This window comes from Pseudorasbora parva, chromosome 12, assembly GCF_024679245.1.
Source record: "Pseudorasbora parva isolate DD20220531a chromosome 12, ASM2467924v1, whole genome shotgun sequence".
Classification (NCBI taxonomy): domain Eukaryota; kingdom Metazoa; phylum Chordata; class Actinopteri; order Cypriniformes; family Gobionidae; genus Pseudorasbora; species Pseudorasbora parva.
In genome coordinates, this window is record NC_090183.1 from 18,126,897 (window position 1) to 18,151,666 (window position 24,770).

The following is a 24,770-nucleotide window of genomic DNA, read 5'->3' on the forward strand; positions in this document are numbered from 1 at the left end:
GCTCATTTACAATAATTTATATTGCCAAAGGTGCTTACTCCTTACTTATTCGAGGGAAACGGAGGAGAAACAGAAAAACGGTGCATTATGCAAGAGAAGCTGTTATACCTTTTATTGTACTTTATATCTATATTTGGAGATGTGTTTGGTATTCATTTATTCTTGCACTCAACCCCCGGAGGGGCTGCCATTGTTGTTTCGCGGGCTATGTGACGTCAGAGAGCGCAACTGGGAGTAAATCGATCTAGTACGAGTTCACGGGTGGAAAGCCACCAGTTTGGCTGCTGTTCCAGTGCACTTTCGCAGGTCAAGGGTTAGAAAAACACGTATTGCCTGGAATGCACCTGAACTCTCAGAGTTTTAGTAAACTGTCTGCTTAATATCTGATGGTCCCTCAACAGACATTCTACTAACTAGAAGTAACTTTGCAAGTACGTGTCAACTAAATCTACTAACCTAACAGAGTACTAATACTTTAATGAGATTTCGTTGACATGGTGGCAAAGTTACTTACAGTTAGTAAGTCTGAAATTAGTAAGTCTGACCATTGCAAAAAAAGTCTAACCTCAAAACCTACAGAATATTAACAATCCAAATAATGGTAGATCTAAATCACAAATTTGATGAGTTTAGATTTTAATTCAAATAATGTTTTTTTTTTTTTTTAAAGGCTTGTTTCTTTTTAGCTAAGTATAATGACAATGTATTTTGTTTTGAAGCCTCTTCACAATTTCACATTTTGGATAACCCAACATAATTTTGTTTTCATTTTTCCAACTCAGTTCCTTAAGTAAATAACTCATTGTGAAATTAAGTGAAAGTGATTTAACATGCCTGGGATTCTCCCAGTGATCGTGGCTTATGTGGTCATGTAAACCCATAAGAGACATTCTTATATGCTTTTGGAGACCTGCACAATGTCACAAACATAGGAAATGGTAACTCCTAAATATTTGAGTTTTGTTGAGTGATTGTAAATATGACTATACCACATGTATGTTTTTTTGTCTGTATATGTTTGTTTTTGTGTGCAGTCAATATCATTTTGCCATACACTCCCTTTTCACATCATATTCAGTTCAAATTTCAAACTCACAATTGGGGTAAAATATAGTTTTTTTTATCATAGTACTGGAGATTCAGCACTGCAGGACACACTGGCATAACCACAATAGAAACAATACTCAAATAGTTGATAAATATTTCTACCGGTATAGCAGTAGATTACGGAGCCCTTAAAGGGCCATGATGAAAGAAAGAAAAAAAGTATTAGATGGAAGAAAAAGTATTTGTCAATGCTTTTTTCATTCCGCGAGGGAATGCAAAACATTTGCGAAACAATCGCAGAAGCACTGACTTATTATTTTTCCTCCAAGCTCATATTTTTTCCCACCTCGTCCCTTTAGAGTTATATATCACCCACCCCTAGGTATCAGTAACAGAAAATGTTTGCTTTTGCGTGAAGATGCATTCACGTCGCAAGCTGTCAGTATAAGTCACCACAATATAAACAAAAAATTACTGAGTGCACCTTTATCTTGAGAACCATGCTACTGTGGGGAAATGCTGACCCCCGTTCTTTCTGTCGTACATCACACATCTACAGTTGAGTTTCTCCTCCGGGTTACAGCAGTTTCAGACTGCCTGTGACGTTATTCACCATCTCCTCTTCTCCTATGATGGCAAGCACAGTGCATGAACCTGGCTCCACCTAAACAGAAACAGTTCAGGTTAAAAATAAAAAGAATTTCCAGGCTTTATCAATGTCACAAGAAGAAAAAAAAAACTCTTCCTATCTATATATTTATGTCAAATACATGTAAAAAATCATCAGCATATACAACCATAACCCATGAACAAATTTAGTGTCAAATATTTGTATATTCTCCTGAGAGCATAAGAAACAAATTCAATAGATATTTCTTGAAAAAATATATTTTATTATTATATTTATTATTTTATCCGTTATGCTATGTCCTCTATAAAAGGACACCATGACCCATTTATTAAGAAATTTAAAATACATAAATACAAATAGACAAAAACAAGTTTTTTTTTTCATTCACCAATCAATTTTTAGGTTAAGTTTTTTTTAATCCAAACTTTGTATAAAGATGATTCTCAACTGTGTTATGTAATTATTGTAAAATCCAATGCCATTTGAAAGCCACGTTTCTAGCATCTGTAAAACCACATTCTTCCATCTTAAAAATATCTCTAAATTACTAATATGCTCTGAATGCAAAATGCTGAAAAGTGAGTTAACGTAATCCTTTAATGACCTTAAAGGATTAGTTCACCCAAAGATTACATTTCTGTCATTAATGACTCACCCTAATGTCATTCCTCACCCGTAAGACCTCTGTTCATCTTCGGAACACAGTTTAAGATATTTTATATTTAGTCCGAGAGCGTATCCAAGTGTATGCTCACTATAATGTCCATGTCCAGAAAGGGAATAAAAACTTCATCAAAGTAGTCCATATTTGACATCAGTTAGTTAATTAGAATCTCTTGAAGCATCAAAAATACATTTTGGTCCAAAAATCACAAAAACTACGACTTTATTCAGCATTGTCTTCTCTTCCTTGTTTGTGTTCAAACCTCAAAGATTCAAATGGTTGTGAATCAGTGAATCGATCAATGATTTGGATCGCATGCCAAACTGCTGAAATCACGTGACACTGGCGATCCGAATCATTGGTCGATTCACTGATTCATGACCGTATGAATCTTAATTTGAGAACAAACAAGGAAGAGAAGACCATGCTGAATAAAGTCGTAGTTTTTTGCAATTTTTGGACCAAAATGTATTTGATGCTTCAAGAGATTCTAATGAACTAACTGATGTCACTAACTAAATATAAAATACCTTAAACTGTGTTCCGAAGATGAACGGAGGTCTTACGGGTGTCGAACGACATTAGGGTACGTCATTAATGACAGAAATTTCATTTTTGAGTGAACTAACCCTTTAAGGCTAGATTGTTGTTCTGCTCTACTGGGTGTTTGCCCTGCTCGCTTAATAAACAAACTCCAGCTGGTCCAAAATGCTCGAGTTCTTACTAGACCCAGGAAGTATGATTATATTAGCCCAGCTCTATTAACACTGCATTGGCTCCCTAGTAAACATTGTATACATTTTTAAATCTTGCTGATTACTTACAAAGCACTAAATGGTTTAGCTCCTCAGTACTTGAACAAGCTCTTAACACATTATACTCCATCACAACTATTATGATCTCAAAACTAAACAATTAAACAACCACAATGCAGCCCTGAAGTGTCAGCAGACAGTGTCAACTAGACTCTCCCCTGTGACGTTCACTTCACTTTCCCTCTGTCCAGATAAAAAAACATTACTGAAATGATTGAAAACAACTAAAAATACTTTATTATGCATACCAGACAAGCAATTCAGCAGTCTTTTTGTAAAAGAAAACTACACGCCTGTGCACAGTCGTATTGAAATGTGCTTGCCTGTGGACTAAACATGTAATGCTTACGTGCATGCCGTCACCGTTCTCACGGATTCAAGTTTTTTGAGGCTTGCACGGGATGATTGCAGGGATGAAAGAGCGGAATGTGCTCTTTACAATACATCTTGTAAAGCATTAAACTGTGACATGTATGTTGTCATTTCATCAATTTGCTAAAATATAATGTCCTCTATAGAAGAAGAAAAAAAAACCACAATAACAACAACTGCATGTGCTGCTAACCTGTGTGTGCCCAGCATCCTGTACCAGCTTTGTAGGAAGACTGAGGCTCATAGCAAGAGCCTGCAATTCCAACAGGTGTGCCATGTTAGTGCCTTGTAACACAATCTTCTTAGAGCTAAACAGACACAAAAACAGAAAATGTACATGCATGTTAGGTAAACATACATACATACAGATGTTTACACCTGGTCAATTATAGACAGGCCCTTAGACTACCGGTCAAATGTTATTTAATAATTAAGGCATGTTTTTAGATGTAGTCTCATGTTCAAAAAGGCTGCATTTATTTGAATACAGTTAAAAAAGTAATATGAAATATTTTTACAATTACAATTTTTTCTATTTTAAATTTTAAAATATAATTTATTTGTGATGACAAAGCATTTTCAGCAACCATTACTCCATTCTAATATGCTGATTTTATGTTCTATTATTTATTATTGGTGCTCAATTATTAATAATTATTTAGAATATTGAAAACCATTTTTACTGCTTAATATTTGTGTGTGTGTATATACATATATATATATATATATATATATATATATATATATATATATATATATATATATATATATACACACACACACACACACACACACACACACACACACACACACACACATTTCTATTTCAAATAAATGCACTTTTTTATTTTCTATTCATATTTTCTATAATTTTCTATCTTTTTCATCTTTTAAATGTATTTGATTTATTTAATGCATCTTTGCTAAATAAAAGTATAATTATTAATTAATTAATTACTGGTAGTATATTACAGTTTCCATAAAAAAAACCTTTTGATTTATCATAATAAGACTTTAGAGTTTCTTGAGCACCAGATCAGCATATTAGAATGATTTGTGAAGGATCATGCGACACAGAACACTGCAGTATTGAAATTCCGCTTTGCCACCACAAGATTATTATTTTTATTTTTTTAAATGTTTAAAATAGAAAAACAGCTCTTTTAAACGTTAATATTTCACAACATTACTGTTTTACTATATATTTAATCAAATAAATGCAGCCTTGGTAAGCATGAGAGACTTTGTTCAAAAACACTAACAAACTTGTAATTATTCCAGCGTTTACTGAGTAATGGAAACAAAAGAACAGGCTATGGAAGAAGGATGAGACAAAACAGTGACGTCTCTTACCCAGCATGGTCCCATCTCCAGGCCATTTCCCTCCAGCTGTTTTTCTCCTGCAAAGCCTGATACAAACCCACTGCAGCATGACCCACCTGCGCCGCCACCTACAAGGACACACTGCTCATCTCAATTCTATTGGAATCCAGGGATCACACAGGACATTGTTCTCTAACAAATATTAGTTGAAATGCAAAAGTTGTCTAGATTGACAATATAATAAATTATAGAAGCTACAGTTAAGTAAAATGGGATTTTGCAAGTCATAATTATGAGAAACTTTCTCAATAATGATGACATCTATTTATTTTGAGACCTTTTATTTATAATTATGACTTGTATGCATTCACTATACAAGGGAGAAGGAACACTTTTCAAAAAACATCAACTTTAAATCAATTTATCCAACTGCTTCATAAAATAGCCATGTTTCCATCCAGGTATTTATGCGAAATTTGGGATTTAGTCACACACAAAAAACGCTAGATGGAAATGCCAACATGCACATACATTCTAAAAATGTGCATTAATATGCGCAATTTGTAGGGTTACTAAAATGCAGTTATTATAGCCAATGAATCCCTGTATCAAAGGGCTGAAAAATAGGCACATGGGTGACATCCGCTGGTCAAAGCCATGTAAACGCAACGCAACAAGGCTACACTAAGGCATGTTCATTAGATGCCGTTATTCTGCCTATAATACTATTATAGGTATTCTGCATAGGTGTAAATGGAAATGTGTCAATGTTTGAGGATGGATTCAGTTTATTGATCACTTAGGACAAATGGAAAGGGTCATGACACCCTAAAACACATTTGAGATGTTAATAATGAATGAGTTGTATATTATTGAAAACAATACATTTTATTATTTCATTGTATTATGTTGAATAGCTTGACGAAGTGGTTGATTTTTTTATTTATTAAGCAATTTCATTTTGCCGCTTTCAAAAAGAGAATGTGAATTGTTAGGGTCATTATGAATGGTACAAAGATTACAATATTGCACTGTTATATTTTCACATAATTCATGAGACACCCTCCTGATACATGAGATCACAAAACGGTGGGGAAACTCAAACACACACACACACACACACACACACACACACACACACACACACACACACACACACACACACACACACACACACACACACACCTCTCCATTCATCTCTATAGTGAGTGAGTTGTACATTTGCAAACTGTAATAAATAATATCTACCTTCCCAACACCCATGGACAGCTCCATATTTACAACAAAAACCATTTTGAACATCAGGTCCTCATCACCCTCTTCCTGTAATTAAAAAAAAGAGCTGCACAATTAAAAATAATAATAATAGAAATCAATTGATCATGAATGGTCTCCTTGATTACACAGCATTCTATTTAGATCTATCCCTGTTGAGACAAAAGTATCCAGTGAGTGGAGCAATACAATGGCCAATCAGAGATGTTCAAATCAGTCCAAATTTTGTTCAACTCGAGCTTACAGTTCTGGGGCTGTATTCACAAAACATTTTAAGGCTAAAAGCTGTTCCTAAATATCCGATTTAGGATAAATATTAAAAATAATGGCTTTATCAGTTCTAATTTTAGGACTCCTAAATCTTTGCTCTAAGAGTATTTCACAAAGCATTTTAGCCCTTAAATCATCTCCTAAATAAAATGGCTGTTGCTGGCAATCCGCCTCAGCAATTGCCCAAAGACACTATACATTATTATGGCAATAGGTGATAGAGGCTTGGATGCTGAGCCTTTTCTTTACAAATAAATAAATATTTTGATTTATAGATTTTAATCTGCGAAGATATAACATAATGGTTAATTTACATATTTGCAATATGCATTCTCCAGTTGAAAATAATATCCCATCATCTGCGCTTATAGCCTTGTGGGCAGCTCGGGAGGGCATTTTGGGTTCCGTCTCGAAAACCTTGCTATTTCTCGCCCACCACAACACCCTGCCTCCTCTCCCACATCACACTGTCTACTAACTGTCCTATAAAAAGGCAAAAATGCCAAAAATAATTATTTATTTAAATAAATAAAAAATGTCTGATTACCTGTGGCAGTTGTTTCACGAGTTCACACTTACAAATAATCAGATAAATTGAAAGAGTAAAATAAGCCTATATTTGGCATGCTCTCCGAGGGGATTGAGGGCTCAGAGCTCAGAATTTATCCCAAAACCAGACTACTCCCCCATATATCTGAATGGGCAGAGAGTGAGTCGAGGTAATAAGATGATTCGGCTGTGTATACTGTGTGTGTTTGTGTGTGTGTTTGTGTGTGTGTATATTATATATATATATATATATATATATATATATATATATATATATATATATATATATATATATATATATATATATATATATATATATATATATATGTGTGTCTCCTCTCGAGCTGATTAGATAGTGCTCCTCCCAAACTTCATTTATACAACATTATTTGTCACTTGAATTCCGCAATCTTTTGAAATGCAGACATGTAAGAGGTTAACAATTAGCTAAATATAGTTTAATTACTGACACTACGCTTTTTAAAGTCTTTATTTGAATGGCAACGATACCTCGTTCTACAAGATTTCTATGTTTAAATCACAGACAGAGACCACTCCCCCATCAGCCAATCTCTGTGGTCATAGTAAGCGTGTTGACATAATCCATTGCAATGAGGTCAACCCCGCCCTTACTCTTAGCTTAAGACTTCTCTCTATTCCTTAGTAAAAGTTGCTCTCAGCAGCTTGAAAAGGTTTTAAGAGGAAACCCCAACCTAAGAACTTCACTTCGTATTAAGGAGAACTCTTAGTGATAAGATAAAATGTTTTATGAAGCATTTGCAAATGCTCTCCCTATAACCAACAAATTGTAGGCAGAATGTAATTAAGAGATTATTGTGTAGTGTAGACAACTTTACTGATTATTAATAGCTTCAGTTAATATAAAAGGAGTGCTCTGCTCACTTTCTGTATATATTCTATTCACTATTTGAATAAAACTTTTGTTTTTAATGCCCAACGTGCCCAAGTGGACCAACGTGGTTCTAAACTAGGCGACCAAATAAACATTTTCCCAATAATAACTGTATTTTTCTTTCTTTTACTCTTATAGCGGATATTCTAGACCTAGAAAATAAGAGGAATTTATAAAAGCGTAAGCTTTTTTTGTAGTGAATTGTCACATTTGTGCAGTCCTACAGACAAATCTGTATTCAATGTAAAGTACTTTAAACAATTTCTGCATGCAAATACCTCATTCTCCAGTTTGTTAAAGTAATACATTGCAGCCTCCTCTGCAGACACATTCTGTGTGTGTAAGAGTGCCTGTAACAGATAAATAAAACCATTTCACTCCATAAGACAGCAATTATGACATTACAGTCATCCGTTATGAGCATCAGCTTCTTCTGCCACAGAAGATAAGTCAAAGTTTAATATCCAGTATACAAACTGTTTGGTTGCTTAAAATATTTTGACATTTACTATGAAAAACAACCACCAATACTTATAGTCAACCAATACTTCAAATGCACTGCCAGTTCATTCATTGTAAGTAGGTTTGGTGTGTGTGTGTGTAAAATGTTGTGTACCTGCTTGGCTGCCTCCTCGGGTATGTCCAACTCTCTGAGCTGCTGCAGGAATACAGGGTTCACTTCCTGCTGGGACTCCATTTCTAAAATACTGACACGCACATTATAAACCCCTTATTAACATTTACTGTTCTCTAACAGGATGCAAGTGATAAACTGTCAGGTTTTATTTGAAGATAGCAGCCTCTTCTGCTGAAGCCTCTCACTGAAGCATTTCAATTAGGTCAAAAGGAACGCTATGTCTCTCACTGCCAACACTTTCAGATTCATTCAAAATCAACTGAACGTCCGTTATTTTCATTAATATTTTCATGACACATCAGGTTTGTAGCTGCTAATGCTAATGCCAGTATTTGCCACTAATTTGGGCAATTTTTAAACAATCTAGGTGAAAGCAGCTCAGGGCAATTGCATTGTGTAGTTTAGGGTGATACCGATCGTGTCTCTTACCTGCTTTACTGAACTACTGAAAGAGCGATTATCCCCCAATGAGACTGTGAGCTTCTTAGCGAGCGATTGTTTCGTCTTTTTACTTCCAAATAGGCATAGAGTCATTTGTGATATGCGATTATTTTTACACTTTCATTCTCATTAAACGCCGCTTGCAGTTTTAAAAAGAAAATTGCTGCAACAATAGCTTTCCACGCAAACGTGATCCACACATTACCGTATACACAGAGTTCAGGGGTCATGTCGGTTACATTTCCGGGTCATCTACTGAAGAAATCCAAAGCTGCTTCTCGGAGAATTCTCTGATAAACCTCCGGGATTCTTCTTTTCGTTCTGAAGCTATCGAACTAAATTAAATTACTTCGGTTAATAATACTATGTCCAGCCATTCCGCAAAACGCAACCCTCGCTTTTATTTATTATCCAACATAGTGGATGGCTCAAAGAAATAGAAAGGACTACAAACATGGCGGACATGCGTGAGGCTGATGGTTCGTACGTCAGAAGAATAATAAATTACAATTTACCTAAAATGTGTTCTATAATATGGGATGTTTTCAAAGCTTTTTTATTGGAGGGGATTTTTTGAGTAGATTGTAATAATAATAACTTTAAATCACAAGCAAATACTTTGCAGTTGGGTTTGAATTTAAGATTGCTTAAAGGGTTAGTTCACCCAAAAATGAAACTGATGTCATTAATGACTCACCCTAATGTCGTTCGGAACACAGTTTAAGATATTTTATATTATCATAAAAGTAGTCCATATGTGACATCAGTTGGTTAACTTAATTAGAATCTCTTGAAGCATCGAAAATACATTTTGGTCCAAAAATAACAAAAACTAGCCTACGACTTTATTCAGCATTGTCTTCTCTTCCTGGTTTGTGTTCAATCCTCAAATAAAGAGATCAATGAACTCATGTGACACTGGAATTCCGAATCATTTATCGATTCACTGATTCACAAACATTTGAATCTTTATTTGAGTATTGCTGAATAAAGTCGTAGTTTTTGTTATTTTTGGACCAAAATGTATTTTCGATTGCTTCAAGAGATTCTAATTAACTAACTGATGTCACATATGGACAACTTTGATGATTTTTTTAATTACCTTTCTGCAGGGGCGTAGCTAGAAATTTTGGGCCCTATGAAAGAATATGAGCTTCATACCCAAACATACAGGACAACCTATAGCGATCCAAAATCGTTGTCAGCCATTGTCACAGGTCCTTATCAAAAAAAAAAATAGCATATTGTGATAAAAGTTCATTATTTTCCATAATGTAATGATAAAAATTAAACTTTCACATATTTTAGATTCATTGCACACCAAATGAAATATTTCAGGTCTTTTATTGTTTTAATACTGATGATTTTGGCATACAGCTCATGAAAACCCAAAATTCCTATCTCAAAAAATTAGCACATGTCACATGATCCTTCACTAATCATTCTAATATGAGGATTCACTGCTCAAGAAGCATTAATGATTATTATTAATGTTGAAAGCAGTTTTGCAAAACATTTTTTTAGGATTATTTGATGAATAGAAAAATCCTTTTTTTTTTTTTTTTGAGAAATTACCTAAATATAATACATAATTTATTCAGCAAGGACGCATTAAATTGTTCAATTGACAGTATAGACATTTATAATGTTGCAAAAGCTTCATATTTCAGATTAATGCTGTTCTTTTGAACTTTCGATTAATTGAATAATCATACATGTTTGTTGATCATCAAATCCTCATATTAAAATTATTTCTGAAGGATTATGTGACTCTTGAGACTGGAGTAATGAAGATAAATTCAGCTTTGATCAGAGGAATAAAATATATTTTTAAATGTATTCAAATAGAAGAAAAAAAATACATTGTAAAAATATAAAAATATTACTCAAAAATACTGTTTTTGCAATAATACTGTTTTTGCCAGAAATGCACTTGGATACGCTCCCGGACTAAGTATAAAATATCCTCCGAAGATGAACGGAGGTCCAGGTGTGGAACAACATTGGGGTGAGTCATTAATGACAGAAATTTCATTTTTTGGTAAACTAACCCATTAATGAATATGATATTTATCCATCATACAAATAAAATTTAAGACGTCGACTATATTTTTATTGTCAAGCTGTTTACTTTCAGACACATCAGAGTGGAAAAAAAACCTTAGTTGTAGAAATATTACACATGCAGCTGGTGAAATAAATGAATTAAGGAAGCTGAAATTTGAAGCCAAACATGTTTAGAGTAGAACAGAAGTCGAATAAATGTAAAAAAGATTCTTCCTCCTCTTGGCAAAAAGAGCAGAGTGGAAACGTCGCTACTCATAAGTGGACATTAGAAACGACCATAGGCTATTTATTCTTTATTAGATAAGGTTGCTAATCTTCCTGGAGTCCACAAAGCCAACAAAAAGCCATACAAATCAAATAAAAATGCAATTAGCCTACTCAAATCAAATCATCATGCTATATCTTAACAGTAGCAGCACATCAAAATACAGCATATATCTACCTATTTGTACGTTTTCTTCTAAATACATGTGCTTTTACTCCATTCTACGTTTCTGTGAACCACAGAATCTCAATAAAGCAGTTGTTGTTTTTTTCTCCATCAAATTTGTTTGTAGACAAGCTAAACAAAGAGTTGAGGCCAACTGTTTTATTTATTTATTTTTATGTATTGTTCTACCATTTATACTTCATATAGTTTGCTGTTATCATTAGTACTACTATTATATTATACTCATATATCTCTATAATTATATTATATGCTATTAATAATATTAATATTCTCAGGCTAACAATTTTTTTTAACAATGTTACAATTTTTACCATATGGCATAAATGTTCTAACGCTGTAAATGTTTATAATTATTTAGGGGTCCAAACACCAAAGGTCCTGTAACACTTGTGTTTGGACTGATTTTCTTATTCTTATGTTTCTGACCTAAAAGTGTATAGGCATCAGACCTTGAAATGATAGAGACCCCAAACATGCCAGGATGGCCCCAATAATGCAGCTACTCTGCTAGTGGGGCTATAATAATATTTTGTCTCATAACTTTGGAACCCTAAGGATATGGTATGTAGACAGTGTCGTTTATAATTAGTTTTCACAGATTTTGTGAAATTATTAAATATCTATATTGTACCATATAGACCTCAATAAAAACATATTTTTCAAGTTGGTTAAATATGTTGTGGCCCATTTAAAAGTAATATTTAAAAAAAAAAATCGTACGATAATATTATGCAGTACAAAACTTCTACAAAGACAAAAATATTTTTTGCTGTGCTATGATTAATAAAACAAACACTTGTGTTAAACTGTAAGCATCATCATAAAGTCAGCACATTCTCATTTAACCTGACACCACTGCAGCCCAATAACCATTACATTTATTTACCATCTCTGTCCAATGTTTTTCAAAGCATGTATGACTTTCTATCGGATTTTGTGTTCTAGAAATGCATACAGGTTTGTGGTGACATAAGTGTGATAAAACATTTTTGGGGGTAAACTATTCTTCTAACAGACTAGGACTATTTACTCATATGCTACTGTATTTTCTAACGGTCACTTTTCTTAACTCATAGGGTTAAAGGCCCAAGGCAGGGAAACACCCTTGACAGGTAACCAGTCCATCACTTATATTGTATTCTAACACATTCAGATGTACAATTTACTTTTCATATCATATGCAAGTGCATAAAATTAAATGTTTTTAGACATCTAGGCTATCCTAAACAAAATTGGCACATGGCACTTTTGGAAACCCAAAGAACAAGATGATACTTGGACAAATCTTAAGGAGGATTCTTTATTGAGAAAGTGTTATTCATAAAATCTAAAGAAAGGAGGCATTGTATTTTCTAAGCATTCATGCCTTAAAAGTGTCAGTTGTACAGTCTCAGAGGTAAGAGATAAAATTACCCGACTGTGGGATCCAGCCTAGCTGTAATAAAGATTATCAAATGAGTTAAGCACCAAGAAAAACAGAGACTGGCAGAGACTCTTTAAATGTAAGCTTTATTTATCCTAATTATTAAACTGATGACATCATGTTCACCTTGAATGCCCAATTCGATGTACATCATTTAAGTTTTCATGTGATGTTACGGAAAAGACACCGGATCAAAAGCGTCCATTCAGAAACTAAAAAACCTATAGAACAGCTTAACACTACTTGTAGTGTAACTTGTAAGCTTATCGTTAAAACTTTCTTTTAAAGAACCATTTATAAGTTTTATAATAATTTACTCTTTTTGAACTTGCCAAGAAGCTACGTAACAATTCAGTCATTATTTACAATATTATACTACACTAAACAAATTAGTAAATATGACACAGTCACATCTTCCCTCTGACAATTTCCATTTATCTCAAATTTTCATTGTTCAGTGTTTGAGAACAGTCAAAAGAAGTTAATTGCAACTGAGTGGCCTATTTACCTATGCAGTGGACCAGCACTAATATATTTGAGCACAACTTTTACATACAGATCATATTTTCTTTTGTGAAGGCTAAAATGTCACACTACTATATTTTAAATGTACCTACATAAAATGATCAGTCTTTAAAACTCCTGAAATGTTAGAGGATGTGGTGAGAGATGAGTAATTCATTCAATCCTATGTTGGCACCTAAAATAATAACTAAAAAAAAGATACCAACAGACCAACATTAATTAACAACAAAACAAAAGAAATGCGTTTACCACTGGCTAAACATGATTTGACCTGACTGGTTGAAACATGACATATGTAACAGATTACAGTGTCTGCAAGGACTTGGCGTTACTAGTCAAGATTTACACATTTTAAAAAGTGAACAAAACAAAGACTCTTTCATTCTGTATTTTTCCAGTGACACTTACCAAACAATGTCAATCACATTTTACAATTTCATCAAAACCTAAAAATGTTCTACAACATTTTACTACAGTGTGTCAGTCATTAGATGTTTTTGCTTTGACAGTTTTAGCAACTTTGCAAATGCTGAATCACATTCACATTTTTACAACCAATGGACAAGAGCAAAATTACTACAGCTGCACTGAGGACGAGAAGAATGTTAGCGGAAAAATAACTTTGACAAACACATACACACTGGCAGATACAGAAAGCGGAGGTAGACAGAGGACAGAACATCTCATGTGTTCTGTGTTAAGGCCATGTCCAAGCAAACACTTGTGCATGTATGTGTTTTTCATGATAATCCCGCAGAAAAAATATCTACACTAAGTATAATGTATTCATGAATTCAACAAGCAATTGAGGCTGAGATGGGAATACTATATTCCATATAGTTTTAAAAGGAATCATTCCATGCCCATATTCAAGTCTAAATCTATCCAAACATCAGAATAGACTGTAGCTCCTAATTTATCTTCATTAGTGGATTCCAAAATACATGAGCTTTGTGTACACCTGCTACACATAGTAGCCTTTCAACTGATACTCTACCTAAAGTACCTGTACCGTGTGGTCATACAGCCACAAATCAGTGTCTTTACACTGAATACTTTCACTTTACTTTGTCCATGATCACAAGTCTGTCACTTTATTTTCCACGGCTGCAGCGATCTGTTGAAGCCGGTAGCCGAGCTGCATCTTCTGAGCGGTGGAATCTTCCTCTAAGGCAGTGATAATCTAATATACATAACACACACACACACACACACACACACACACACACACACACACACACACACACACACACACACACACACACACAGGACAAATTCATTTAATTAGAGCATACATATTTAGAGCAGCAGCAAAAAAAATAGTCCCTAACAATTTATTTTTATAGTGAAAGTGGTAACACTTTGCAATAAGATTTCACTAGTAAACTACTTTTAAACTACTTTACTTAACATTAACTAAGAATTAACTTTTACAGCACTTATTAATCTTAAAGGGTTACTTCAACGATTAGCATATGGCTTTGTATCAGTAGAAACCCTGGAGTATATTCAAATGATTGTGCTCCCTCCCTCATATCCCCCTGAGACGAGAGATTTATGCATTTTATTTTTGAAAAAAATTCCCCGGTGACGCATATTGGTGATATTGTCCAGAGGCTAAAGACTACAGCCAGCAGAGGGAGCCATTTCCACATGTTTTCAACACGCACATGGGGAATGGGAGATTACACTCAAAGCTCAGCAGCAGGTATTCATTTAAACGGATGCTAAGCAGTGTAAGTGTTTTAACATCTCAAATTAATTTCTATAAAAGTTAAGCTTCCAAAGGCATGAACTGAAAACGCGCCAGACTGAACACGCGTTGTGAATGTATGCCGCGAGTGTGATCGCGATTACCTCAGCTCTCATCATGAGCTCATCAGCTCATTTATGACGTTAAATGTAATCTGATTCCTAATCTGAGTTAGTGCTGTGAGACTCACGCGGCGACTCGATCGTTATATTGAACAGACACGCTCAGTATATAATTGTAATGTCTGTTCTCTAACTCAAACTCAGTCACAGTAATCCAGTAGCAGTGGCTTTGGGAATGGCCTTCACAGGACACCGAATCATTCTGGGAATTGTAGTCTTTCATCCCCATGAGACAAAAATACATTTTTTGACTTTTCTCAGTCTAGAAGGCACCAAATTCAAAAATAATTTTACATTTCTACTACATTAATGACCCAGTTTAAATACAGATGTATCTTTCCAGCGCTGAAGTACCCTTTTAATGTTATTTTCAGTTTATTTACTAATACATTTAAAAAAAAATGTAAAGTAGTTGTTATCACTAGTTAATACCCTGTGAACTAACATGAACAAACAATGAACGATTATTTTTTTACTATCTAACATCAACAAAGATATTAATAAATACTGTAAGAAATGTATTGCTCATTGTTTTATTTCATGTTAGTTACTAACATTAATGTTGCCCAACGACACCTGATTGTAAAGTGTTACCCATTTACAATGTCTCATTTGTTAACATGAGTTAAATGGTTATTTCAAAATAGAAAATTATGTCATTAACTTATTCACCCTCATGTCGTTCCAAACCCGTAAGACCTTTGTTTATCTTAAGAACACAAATTAAGATATTTTTGATGAAATCCAAGAGCTCTCTGACCCCTCCATAGACAGCTATTTAATGAACACTTTCAAGGTCCAGAAAGGTAGTAAAGACGTCGTTAAAATAGTCCATGTGACCCCAGTCGTTCGTCATTAAAGGTGTCATGAACTGGCTTTTAAAAAAATGTATACTGTCTTGTCTGAGATCAGCTAATGACATTTGTGTGGTTTTTACATTCAAAAACAACATAACTAATAAGTAATAGGCTATTTTCTACACTGTTTTTGAGGCTCTCTCCAAAATGCTGGGTTTTGATGGGCGTGCCGCACTGGAGACTTAAACGAGAAGTAAACGCCCACGGCTAGGATTAGATAAGATTTGCATATTTAATGAGCTTCAGCTCCTGTCATATGTACGCCCCTTTCAGTTCAGTTCACATGAAGAAGGGGTTGTTTTGAAAGCAGCAACCTGTCAGGGTGCCAGTCTGATCAGCTTTGAACTTGTTTGTTGTCTATTGTTACTCCGCCCCTCTTGTCACCTGGCTATCTCATTAGGGCTCACACCTGTTTTAGTTCGTTTGTCACCCTTTATATTCTCCTCTTGTCTTCTGTCCAGTGCCAGATCGAATCTCTGCTTAGAGTTACCTGGCTCTTGTCTGTTATTTTGAGACTGATATCTTGCCTTTGCTTCAGTAATGTTCTATTAATATTAGTATTAGTCCTAGTCTTGTTTTCCTGCCTTCTTTCTGGAGTTTGCTATTGCTCTCTGTTTTATTTTTTGAGCTCCCGTCTAGCTAGTTCAGTTTTAGTTTGTTTTCCCCTCTCCTTTTTCTTTTGCTCCCAGCTTCCCTGTCTACGCGGGCTGCCAGTTCCCTACCTTGCTCATTCTCCATTTCGGATCTCCCTTGCCTGTCTGCCACCCAGGATTTCAGCCTCCACTGCCAGGTCCCTTCCTCTATTCTCCAGGTTTACCCTTTTTCTCTCTCCCCCTGCCATTGTGACATTACATCACCACTTGTTTGTCTGTGAACTCGCCTACCACATTGACTTTGGACCAAACTCATTAATATCTCCATTCTCCAGTGTTGCGGTTTGGACTTGCTCAACCAATTGCTCTGAGAACGTTTTCTCCTATGCCCCCTGTTGGGCAGATGTAGTACTTTCTTGTACCTGGCTGGCATCATCCCTGTTTCCCCTTCTAACCAAGGACTCACTTTTTCTCGCTGTGATTTTGATTTTGTTTACTCTTGTCCCCTAATAAACACTGTTATCCCTGCAACTGATTCCTCATCTTTTACCACCCTAACACAACCAGAAGGATTCAAGTACGTCTTTATCAAACAAACACAATGATTTATTTTTCATCCACTCGCCATTGATTGTACTATTATTTTTTTTTTACATAGCCCGCACGATTATTCAATATAAGTGCAAACTGTGCGCACACACATACACGCGCCCTTTAAATATCAAGTCCAGAGAGAGTGATTCATCAGCCTGCCCGGGACGCTGGGCTATGCGAGTCCAGCATGTTTAAGGTATGTTCTGTTAGATACGTACACAAGTAAAACGATCTATAACAATGCAATACTATGACATATTAAAAAACACGTTTTACTCACATAAGTGTGTTGCACCATTTCTCCTGTCGGATCCAATATAGAAGAAATAGCATTGTGCGATTTGTTTACAAACAATCCCACAGTGAAATGAAGCAAACACCATTTCTTCCCCACGTCAGCTGGAACTTCATTAAAAATAAAGTTCAACCACACAGTCCTAATATTAGGATCCAAAGGAAGTTTATGCAGCAACTGTGTTCTTCCACAACCAGGAATAGCGCAATATCTTGCTATATTCTTTGGCATGTTTATTGCTGCTGGCTAGCGTGATCCAATGAGTCGGTGGGCAGGGCTACTGAATTACTTAATATTAATATTCTGTAGAGGTGGTGTTTTGTCAGTCGATGACGTCAAGATGCGAACATGACTGTTTTCTGGGCCTGGTGTCTATAAAAGCTTTTCTTTGACTAACAAGGACATTTTCAGCTCTGAAAGCTAATGGCAAGCTGGTGTAGATCTGACGTATCTCGGAAGTGCTGCACTGTATTTACTACGTCAACAGCCTAAGAGACTGACACAGGCTAGAAGGTTTTTTGAGGTCTTGGATTTCTTCAGAAATATCTTCATTTGTCTTCCAAAGATGAATGAAGGTCTTACGGCTTGGAAACGACATGAGGGTAAATTAATGACAGATTTCATTTTTGGGTGAACTTTAATGCTTTAATTAACATGAACTAACAGTTTATTTTAAAGTTCCACCAAAAATGAAAATTCTGTCATAATTTATTCACCCTCAAGTTTTTTCAAATCTGTATTAATTTCTTTCTTCTGCTGAACACAAAAGAAGATATTTTGAAGATTTTGAATAATCATCATACAGTTGATGGACCCCATTGACTTTTTATATTACTAATTTTCCCACACTGTGAAAGTCACTGGGGTCCCGGAAGAAAGAAATTCAACTTAAGGGTGAGTAAATGACAGAATAAAAAATGTTCACTTAATTGTTAGTTACTATAAACGATAGACTATAAAAAAATATGGACGTAGTGTCCGTGACATCACCCATAGGATTCCAATAAGCCGTTCTGAAGCTTAAAGTAGGGGCGAGCTGGGCGTTGCCATCTTGCGAGCGAGTCATCGCATGTCACTCCCAGATAACAGAAAATGGGCAAATAGGCGGGATGGGGGCGGAACTTAGGTGATGCAATGACTATAGACGGCAGATAAATGGCTATCCACTTGTCACTCAAAGTAACCACGCCTTTAATTATGCAGAACTTTAAGGCCTTACTCATTATGTAAATGAATGAGTTATAAAAAAAATCACCCATAAAATCATCAATCATAAAGTTCAAAATTAGCCGTATATGCCAAAACCACAATTTGTACCAGGCTGTAAACGTTTTTTTTTCTGCTGTAAAGTTGGGAATTTTAACATGGGGCTCAATAAGATTTTGCTCCCTTCTGGTGCCTAGAGCCCTAGTGGCCAGTCGAGGAATTGCAGTTTACATTACTTCCGTATTGGCTTCAAGAGATCGCGGGAGGTTGCCGCTTGCTATAAACGCATTAATAAATGCTGTAGAAGTACATAGTAAGGCAACTTATAGCAGTTAACTGATGTTAACCAATGGGAATTTTTGTAAACTGTTACCCTAAAAGCTTTTACACATCGTCTTTTTGGTCAATCTCAGCCTCTCATGACTCACCTGGTCGTAGTATTTGTTGATGTACTTATAGAGCTCATGCAGGGCCACCAGGTAATTTAATTCTCCAGAATAATTCTGACAAGCAAAGCAAATGCAAAAAGTGTAAATATTATGAACAACAACATAATGACTAACCCATAATAAATTCACCACAGTCAATATGACCCTTTCAAATTTACAACTAAAATTAAGTAAACTGGTGACGGACATACCCTGGAGAGCTCAGCCAAAGCGGAGTTCATCTCCTGATCGCTGGCAGAGATGGTCTGCTTGATGTCTGCATAATAACTGTGTAAGAAAAATAGTGAGATTCAGAACAAAATGACTTTCCAATTTAGTCTTCAATAGTAGTAAATTAGTACAAGTCATTTTACCGTTCAACCATCTGTTTATAGCGAGGGATATCTCTGGCGTACAGCAACTTATTAATAGGTGAATCCTAGAAAAATAACAGAAAAATAAATAAATAAACTTTTCAATCTTTAATCGTTCTACTGGCTTCCTTCTACTTTCTCCGTTTGTCTCTATTTGTCTCTTACCCTGCCAAGTTTATGCTCTGTGGTAGTGCAGGAGTCCATGAACGTTTGAGCAATTACTGACAGAACCGCGTCCACATTATCCGACACCTGCACATCGAAGATGAACTGAGGGTTCTTTACAATGTTGATCCAGAACCTCAGAGGCAAACTAGAACAAAAAGACAGAACCACATCAGATCATGAAGAAAACTGCATGCGTTTTACATTATTAATCCACTTGTAAGCAGATGCTTGAGTGTTTTTATCCTGTTAAGGCTTTACGGGTAAATTATGGTAAATTACCATTAAAGGTGGTGTAAGTGTTATTTCAAAACCGTATTACAAAACGGACACGGGCCGAGTGCAATAACAAACTTGTAGTTAATCAGCAGGTAAGGGGCGTGTCTACTAATGATGGTGAGAAGAGAGCGTTCGCTCAGTGCACATCATTATTCAAAACATAAGACACACATAATAACGGACATTAGCCGAGAACTAATATATGCTGCTTTTGCTTGAATATGCTCGTGTCATGTTCGCTTGTTTGTCCATTTGCAATTATATTGTCGCTCACTTCAGCAGTGATAAAGACCGGTTCATTTCCACACTGTACTGCATCTAAATGTTTGTTTCAAGCGTCAGCACACAAAATGTGTCCGACAAGTAAGATTCTATAGTCCTAATATGTTTGTTTCATCTTTTCATGATCTATATAACTCTTATCTGATCATAATTGTAATATGTCATTAGCTGGACTATCGTGCTCGTGTACTACCGAGATGTAATGAGAATGGTTTGTGTTTTTGTGATTGCTATAACTATAATCTTGTCATAATTGTAATACCGGTATGTCATTAGTTAGACTGTCATGCTTGTGTACTATCGAGTTGTTCATAAGAACGGTTTGTGTTTTTGTGATGGAAGGGGTGACTTTTTCATTAAATACTCGACCTGGATTAGTAACACACAGATTCTGCCATAGTCGCTGCCTGGGTTACGTATGTGTATACGTATGTGGAGCTATCAAAATAGGGCCGAGACCCTTTTGGGGGTAAGGGCATGTTTGTTTTGGTGATTTGAAATAATAACAACGGTTACCAGAAAGCACTTACCCCACCTTTAAGATATCATGCATGAACAGAACCTTTTAAAAAATACAGGTAAATCAGTTCTGGCAATTTCCCATTATGAGAAGTTGTATTAAATTACTTTACTATATGATGGTGTAAGTAGTTTGCTTTGGGTCCATCATAAATCTCTGATGGAGTTGTCCCTACATTAGTCCACTAATATAGTTCACTTCAGTGAATGCAAATGAGTGAGCTAATTTGGACAGTTAGTTGGCTGGAAGGGCTGCAGCTTTTGCATAGTTTGCATAGTAGAAACTTAGCAAACTGGCAGCTCTAGTAGTAAGATGAAAATATTAATCTTGAACTCTGTCACAGAAACTATGTATAAACCTTAATTAAACAATTTAATAATTAATTTAAAAGGAATTTATAGGAGATGGATGGAAGGATTCATCTACAGGCACCATCTTCTGCTCAGATGTGGAAATTAAAAGCCATGTTGAATGTACATTGGTGTTACACTCGTTATTGCAGTGAATTGTGGGATTGATTGAGTGCACTCTCTAACATCCACTATGGTTTCGGACACCAGTGCCCTATTAAATAGCCTAGAAATCTAGACGCACCCTAGGGGCAGCAAATATAATCTGCCACGAGTGTAGTCTAGCTACTCTCAATAGACTTCTGTGCTGTAAAAACCAAACTCTGGTCAGGGCAATCACACCGTGTATAGAGTCCGTATAGAGTCTCAACATAGTGAGGGCAGAGTTGCGTGCTACTTGTAAACAAAGAAGCTGGCAAACGGTGGCCTTTCGAAATGGCTTTGACCGCGAATCTAGAAGATATGGAGTTAAGCTTTTCTTTGAGAAAAGACTGGCACTGAAATCATTCTTAAGAAGGGAAAATGTGTTTGGAAGAGTTTTGCCGACCGGATACGGCGAAAGTTTAATCTATCAACTAGCTCCGCTTCACCTTCGTTGCTCTGGTTGGTTGTAGCGCTATCCAATTGCGTGCAGAGGGAGTTTGAAAGACAAACGTCTATCCCGCCTCTCAGATTGAGCCCTGTCAATGGTGAGTTTCCAGACCCAACATCTTGATGTGGGTCTGGCTTGTCCGGCTACCTATTTAAGGGTATTGGGGACAATTTCGGACCAAAATGTGCAGTGCTGGGGTCCTTCATCATGACCTGTCATTCAGAAGTAAAGTAAAAATAAAAAAAGCACTTCGTCATCCAGGTGGCTCAGCATTCAAAGGTCATTTATGATGATTAACATCACAAAGTTGATCAATCTTTTGGTGCTGATGTGTGAATGGTTTTTTTACCTGTAAAGACAGAATGCTGTTGCTTGTGTGAACAGCAAATTTGTGTATTTACCAGAAAAGTCCTTCTGGTAATTTTATGGTTATTTGCAGAATTTTTGTGTGAAAGAGGCGAACATCTAATTCCAATCCATTTACCCAATCCATTCCATTAAATACTTGGGTGGAAAGTTCTCACCCTCAACTTGTTCCAAACCCTTAATACTTCCATTCCTCTTCAGAACACAAAATTAAGTTCTTTTCTTTTCTTTTCTTTTCTTTTCTTTTCATTTTCTCAACATTTTGCTTTATCCATTTAACCAAAATGTTGATGCATTGCATACAAAAAGACATTGTGAAAGTAATCCAAATGAATCGAGCGGTTTAATCCAAGTCTTATGAAGGAACACGATCACTCTATATGATGAACTACTTCTTTCGGCTTTTCCCTTCAGGGGTCGCCACAGTGAATCATCTATATGATGATATCACTCTATATGATGAACAAATTTTATAATTAAAAAGAAACTTCAGTCACAAGTCTTGGAATATCATGAGGGTAAGTAAAATGACAATATGTTCATTTTTGAGTAAAATGACCCTTTAACAAAAACTTTGCAGTTGCAATATCAAAAACATGACCAAGAAAAAAGAACTGATGACATGACATATTTATTATATTAAAAATACAGTTATTGTTTTTGTTTGTAGTTTTGTTTTCATTGTAAATAAACCCACATGTCTCTTGAGTGGAAATGAACTATCATTTTGTAATTGAAACTAACATCTTTAGCATTAAATTTAGTGAAGGTGTTAAGGTGCACTACGTTAATTAGTACCTGTTAGTTTTCCAGATGTGAATAGTTTCAGAGTCTGAAATGCCATGGCGTGCTGCATGATCATCAAGCAAGTCAAAGAAATATTTGATGGCCAGAGGAACTGGCTGACTAGTACTGAGAATTACTGTGAACAGATCATCCACAAACTTCTGCAGTGTACCCTACAGAAACACAAAGACAACAAGTTAACAGGTGAATGTGTGCGTTCATTTTTATTTATTCAGTCAGAGATGTACCGAAAAGTTTGACTTCTCCTTTATGTTTTTATCTTTTTGAATGTGTGTTTGTTAGGATACCTTCATTGACAGTAGCCGTGTGAGATAGATTTCTGGTATGGTCTTGGCTCGTTCTCGTTCTTTTAAACTGCCTCGTCTGTGTTTGGGTAACTCTGGCTCCTCGCTGGCCTTCACTAGATGCCACAGCCTCACTCCTCCCTCATCTGCATCCTCTAGCATGGGTGTCTCTGCATCGTGTAAATGAACAAGGAAAATTAAAATATAAATGAAAATAAATGAATTGTTGTAGTTTTTTTATTAAAAAAACAAAAACATTTCTATATAGGTATTCCAGTTTTGATTATAGAGAACATAAATGTGGTAGTTATGCGTTTAAAAAACGCACACCTTTATTCATTGATTAATTTCATATACAGGTGCTGGTCATACAATAAGAAAATCATCAAAAAATTGATTTATTTCACTAATTCCATTAAAAAAGTGAAACTTATATTATATTCATTCATTACGCACAGACTGATATATTTAAAATGTTTATATTAATTTTGATGATTATAACTGACAACTAAGGAAAATCCTACATTTAGTATCTCAGAAAATTAAAATATTGCGAAAAGGTTCAATATTGAAGACACCTGGTGCCACACTCTAATCAGCTAATTAACTCAACACCTGCAAAGGCCTTTAAATGGTCTCTCATGCTGCGTCCCAATTCGCCTACTTATACTACGTCCTAAAATTATGTACTATTTTTGTGAAGAAAAAGTATATACTTTTGAGTGTGTAGCAGATAAGTATGCAAGCTTTGGGACATACTACTTCGCCATCTTTAACGGACTCTGTCGCTGCATCCCGTCACCGTTTATCTGCCCTGTCAATCATTGTCAGATTCGTCACAGTTCAAATCCTCCACATTCAGATTAATCTCCGACCGTATGGGAGAGAAACGTAGCCACACGTTGATCTGCCATGTGTGTGTCTTTAATGCAGAGACTCTCCTCATGTGTTTGCAGTTTAAATATAATGATGCATTTAAAAGTTAATGGCCAAACGTGTCATTACAAAAGTTCACAATGCTGCTGCAGATGAAATATAATGTGGACAACACTGAATAAATATATTTTTGTCAGGTTAAATATTATTAGTTGGTAACTCAAACCCCTTTATCTAAACTTCTCTACTTAACCGTCGGACATCCGCCATGTTCGTAGATTTTTAACACCTTTTATCCGTGTTTGTAGTTCTAATCGAATCCTCGTCCAACTCACAATGGGTTGTGGGCAATATCAGCCGTTAGAGTGTGCGTCAATCTGTACTTCAAATTCTGGCCGGAAATAGTAAACCAACCGGGTATGTTTGGAATACTCTTTTCAACATAATACAATTTGGGACATACTAATTCTATTTTCGAGAACTATTTAGTATGGATAGTATGCGAATTGGGACGCAGGGTCAGTCTAGTTCTGTAGGCTACACAATCATGGGAAGACTGCCGACTTGACAGTTGTCCAAAAGACGACCATTGACACCTTGAACAAGGAGGCCAAGACACAAAAG

The 24,770-nt window shown here is 35.6% G+C and overlaps 2 protein-coding genes and 1 long non-coding RNA gene across 3 annotated transcripts in view; 1 reads left to right on the forward strand and 2 right to left on the reverse strand.

Annotated features, from left to right (window-relative positions):
- Positions 1–644: 644 nt before the first annotated feature.
- si:dkey-19e4.5 (UBA_like_SF and PTH2 domain-containing protein) lies at positions 645–9,197 on the reverse strand. Its single transcript, XM_067459403.1, has 7 exons — positions 8,926–9,197; positions 8,476–8,566; positions 8,138–8,209; positions 6,101–6,175; positions 4,883–4,980; positions 3,723–3,837; positions 645–1,711 (listed from the first exon to the last, which is right to left on the reverse strand). The coding sequence occupies exons 2-7, from the start codon at positions 8,554–8,556 to the stop codon at positions 1,625–1,627; spliced, it is 528 nt and encodes a 175-aa protein (XP_067315504.1). The 5' UTR covers positions 8,557–8,566; positions 8,926–9,197; the 3' UTR covers positions 645–1,624.
- On the forward strand, positions 8,573–22,936 carry LOC137094118 (uncharacterized). The gene is made up of 3 exons (XR_010908596.1): positions 8,573–8,798; positions 12,532–12,567; positions 22,594–22,936. It is a non-coding gene; the product is annotated as an uncharacterized lncRNA (long non-coding RNA).
- The window catches only part of plxnb1b (plexin b1b), a 91,688-nt gene continuing 79,863 nt past the window's right edge, over positions 12,946–24,770 (reverse strand). The window contains exons 32-38 of the mRNA XM_067459402.1: positions 23,274–23,440; positions 22,978–23,138; positions 19,791–19,938; positions 19,626–19,690; positions 19,464–19,539; positions 19,252–19,326; positions 12,946–14,586 (exon numbers count right to left, since the gene is read on the reverse strand). Coding sequence (XP_067315503.1) covers positions 14,482–14,586; positions 19,252–19,326; positions 19,464–19,539; positions 19,626–19,690; positions 19,791–19,938; positions 22,978–23,138; positions 23,274–23,440 — 797 coding nt within the window. The 3' untranslated portion in view covers positions 12,946–14,481. The remainder of the gene's footprint in view (positions 14,587–19,251; positions 19,327–19,463; positions 19,540–19,625; positions 19,691–19,790; positions 19,939–22,977; positions 23,139–23,273; positions 23,441–24,770) is intronic.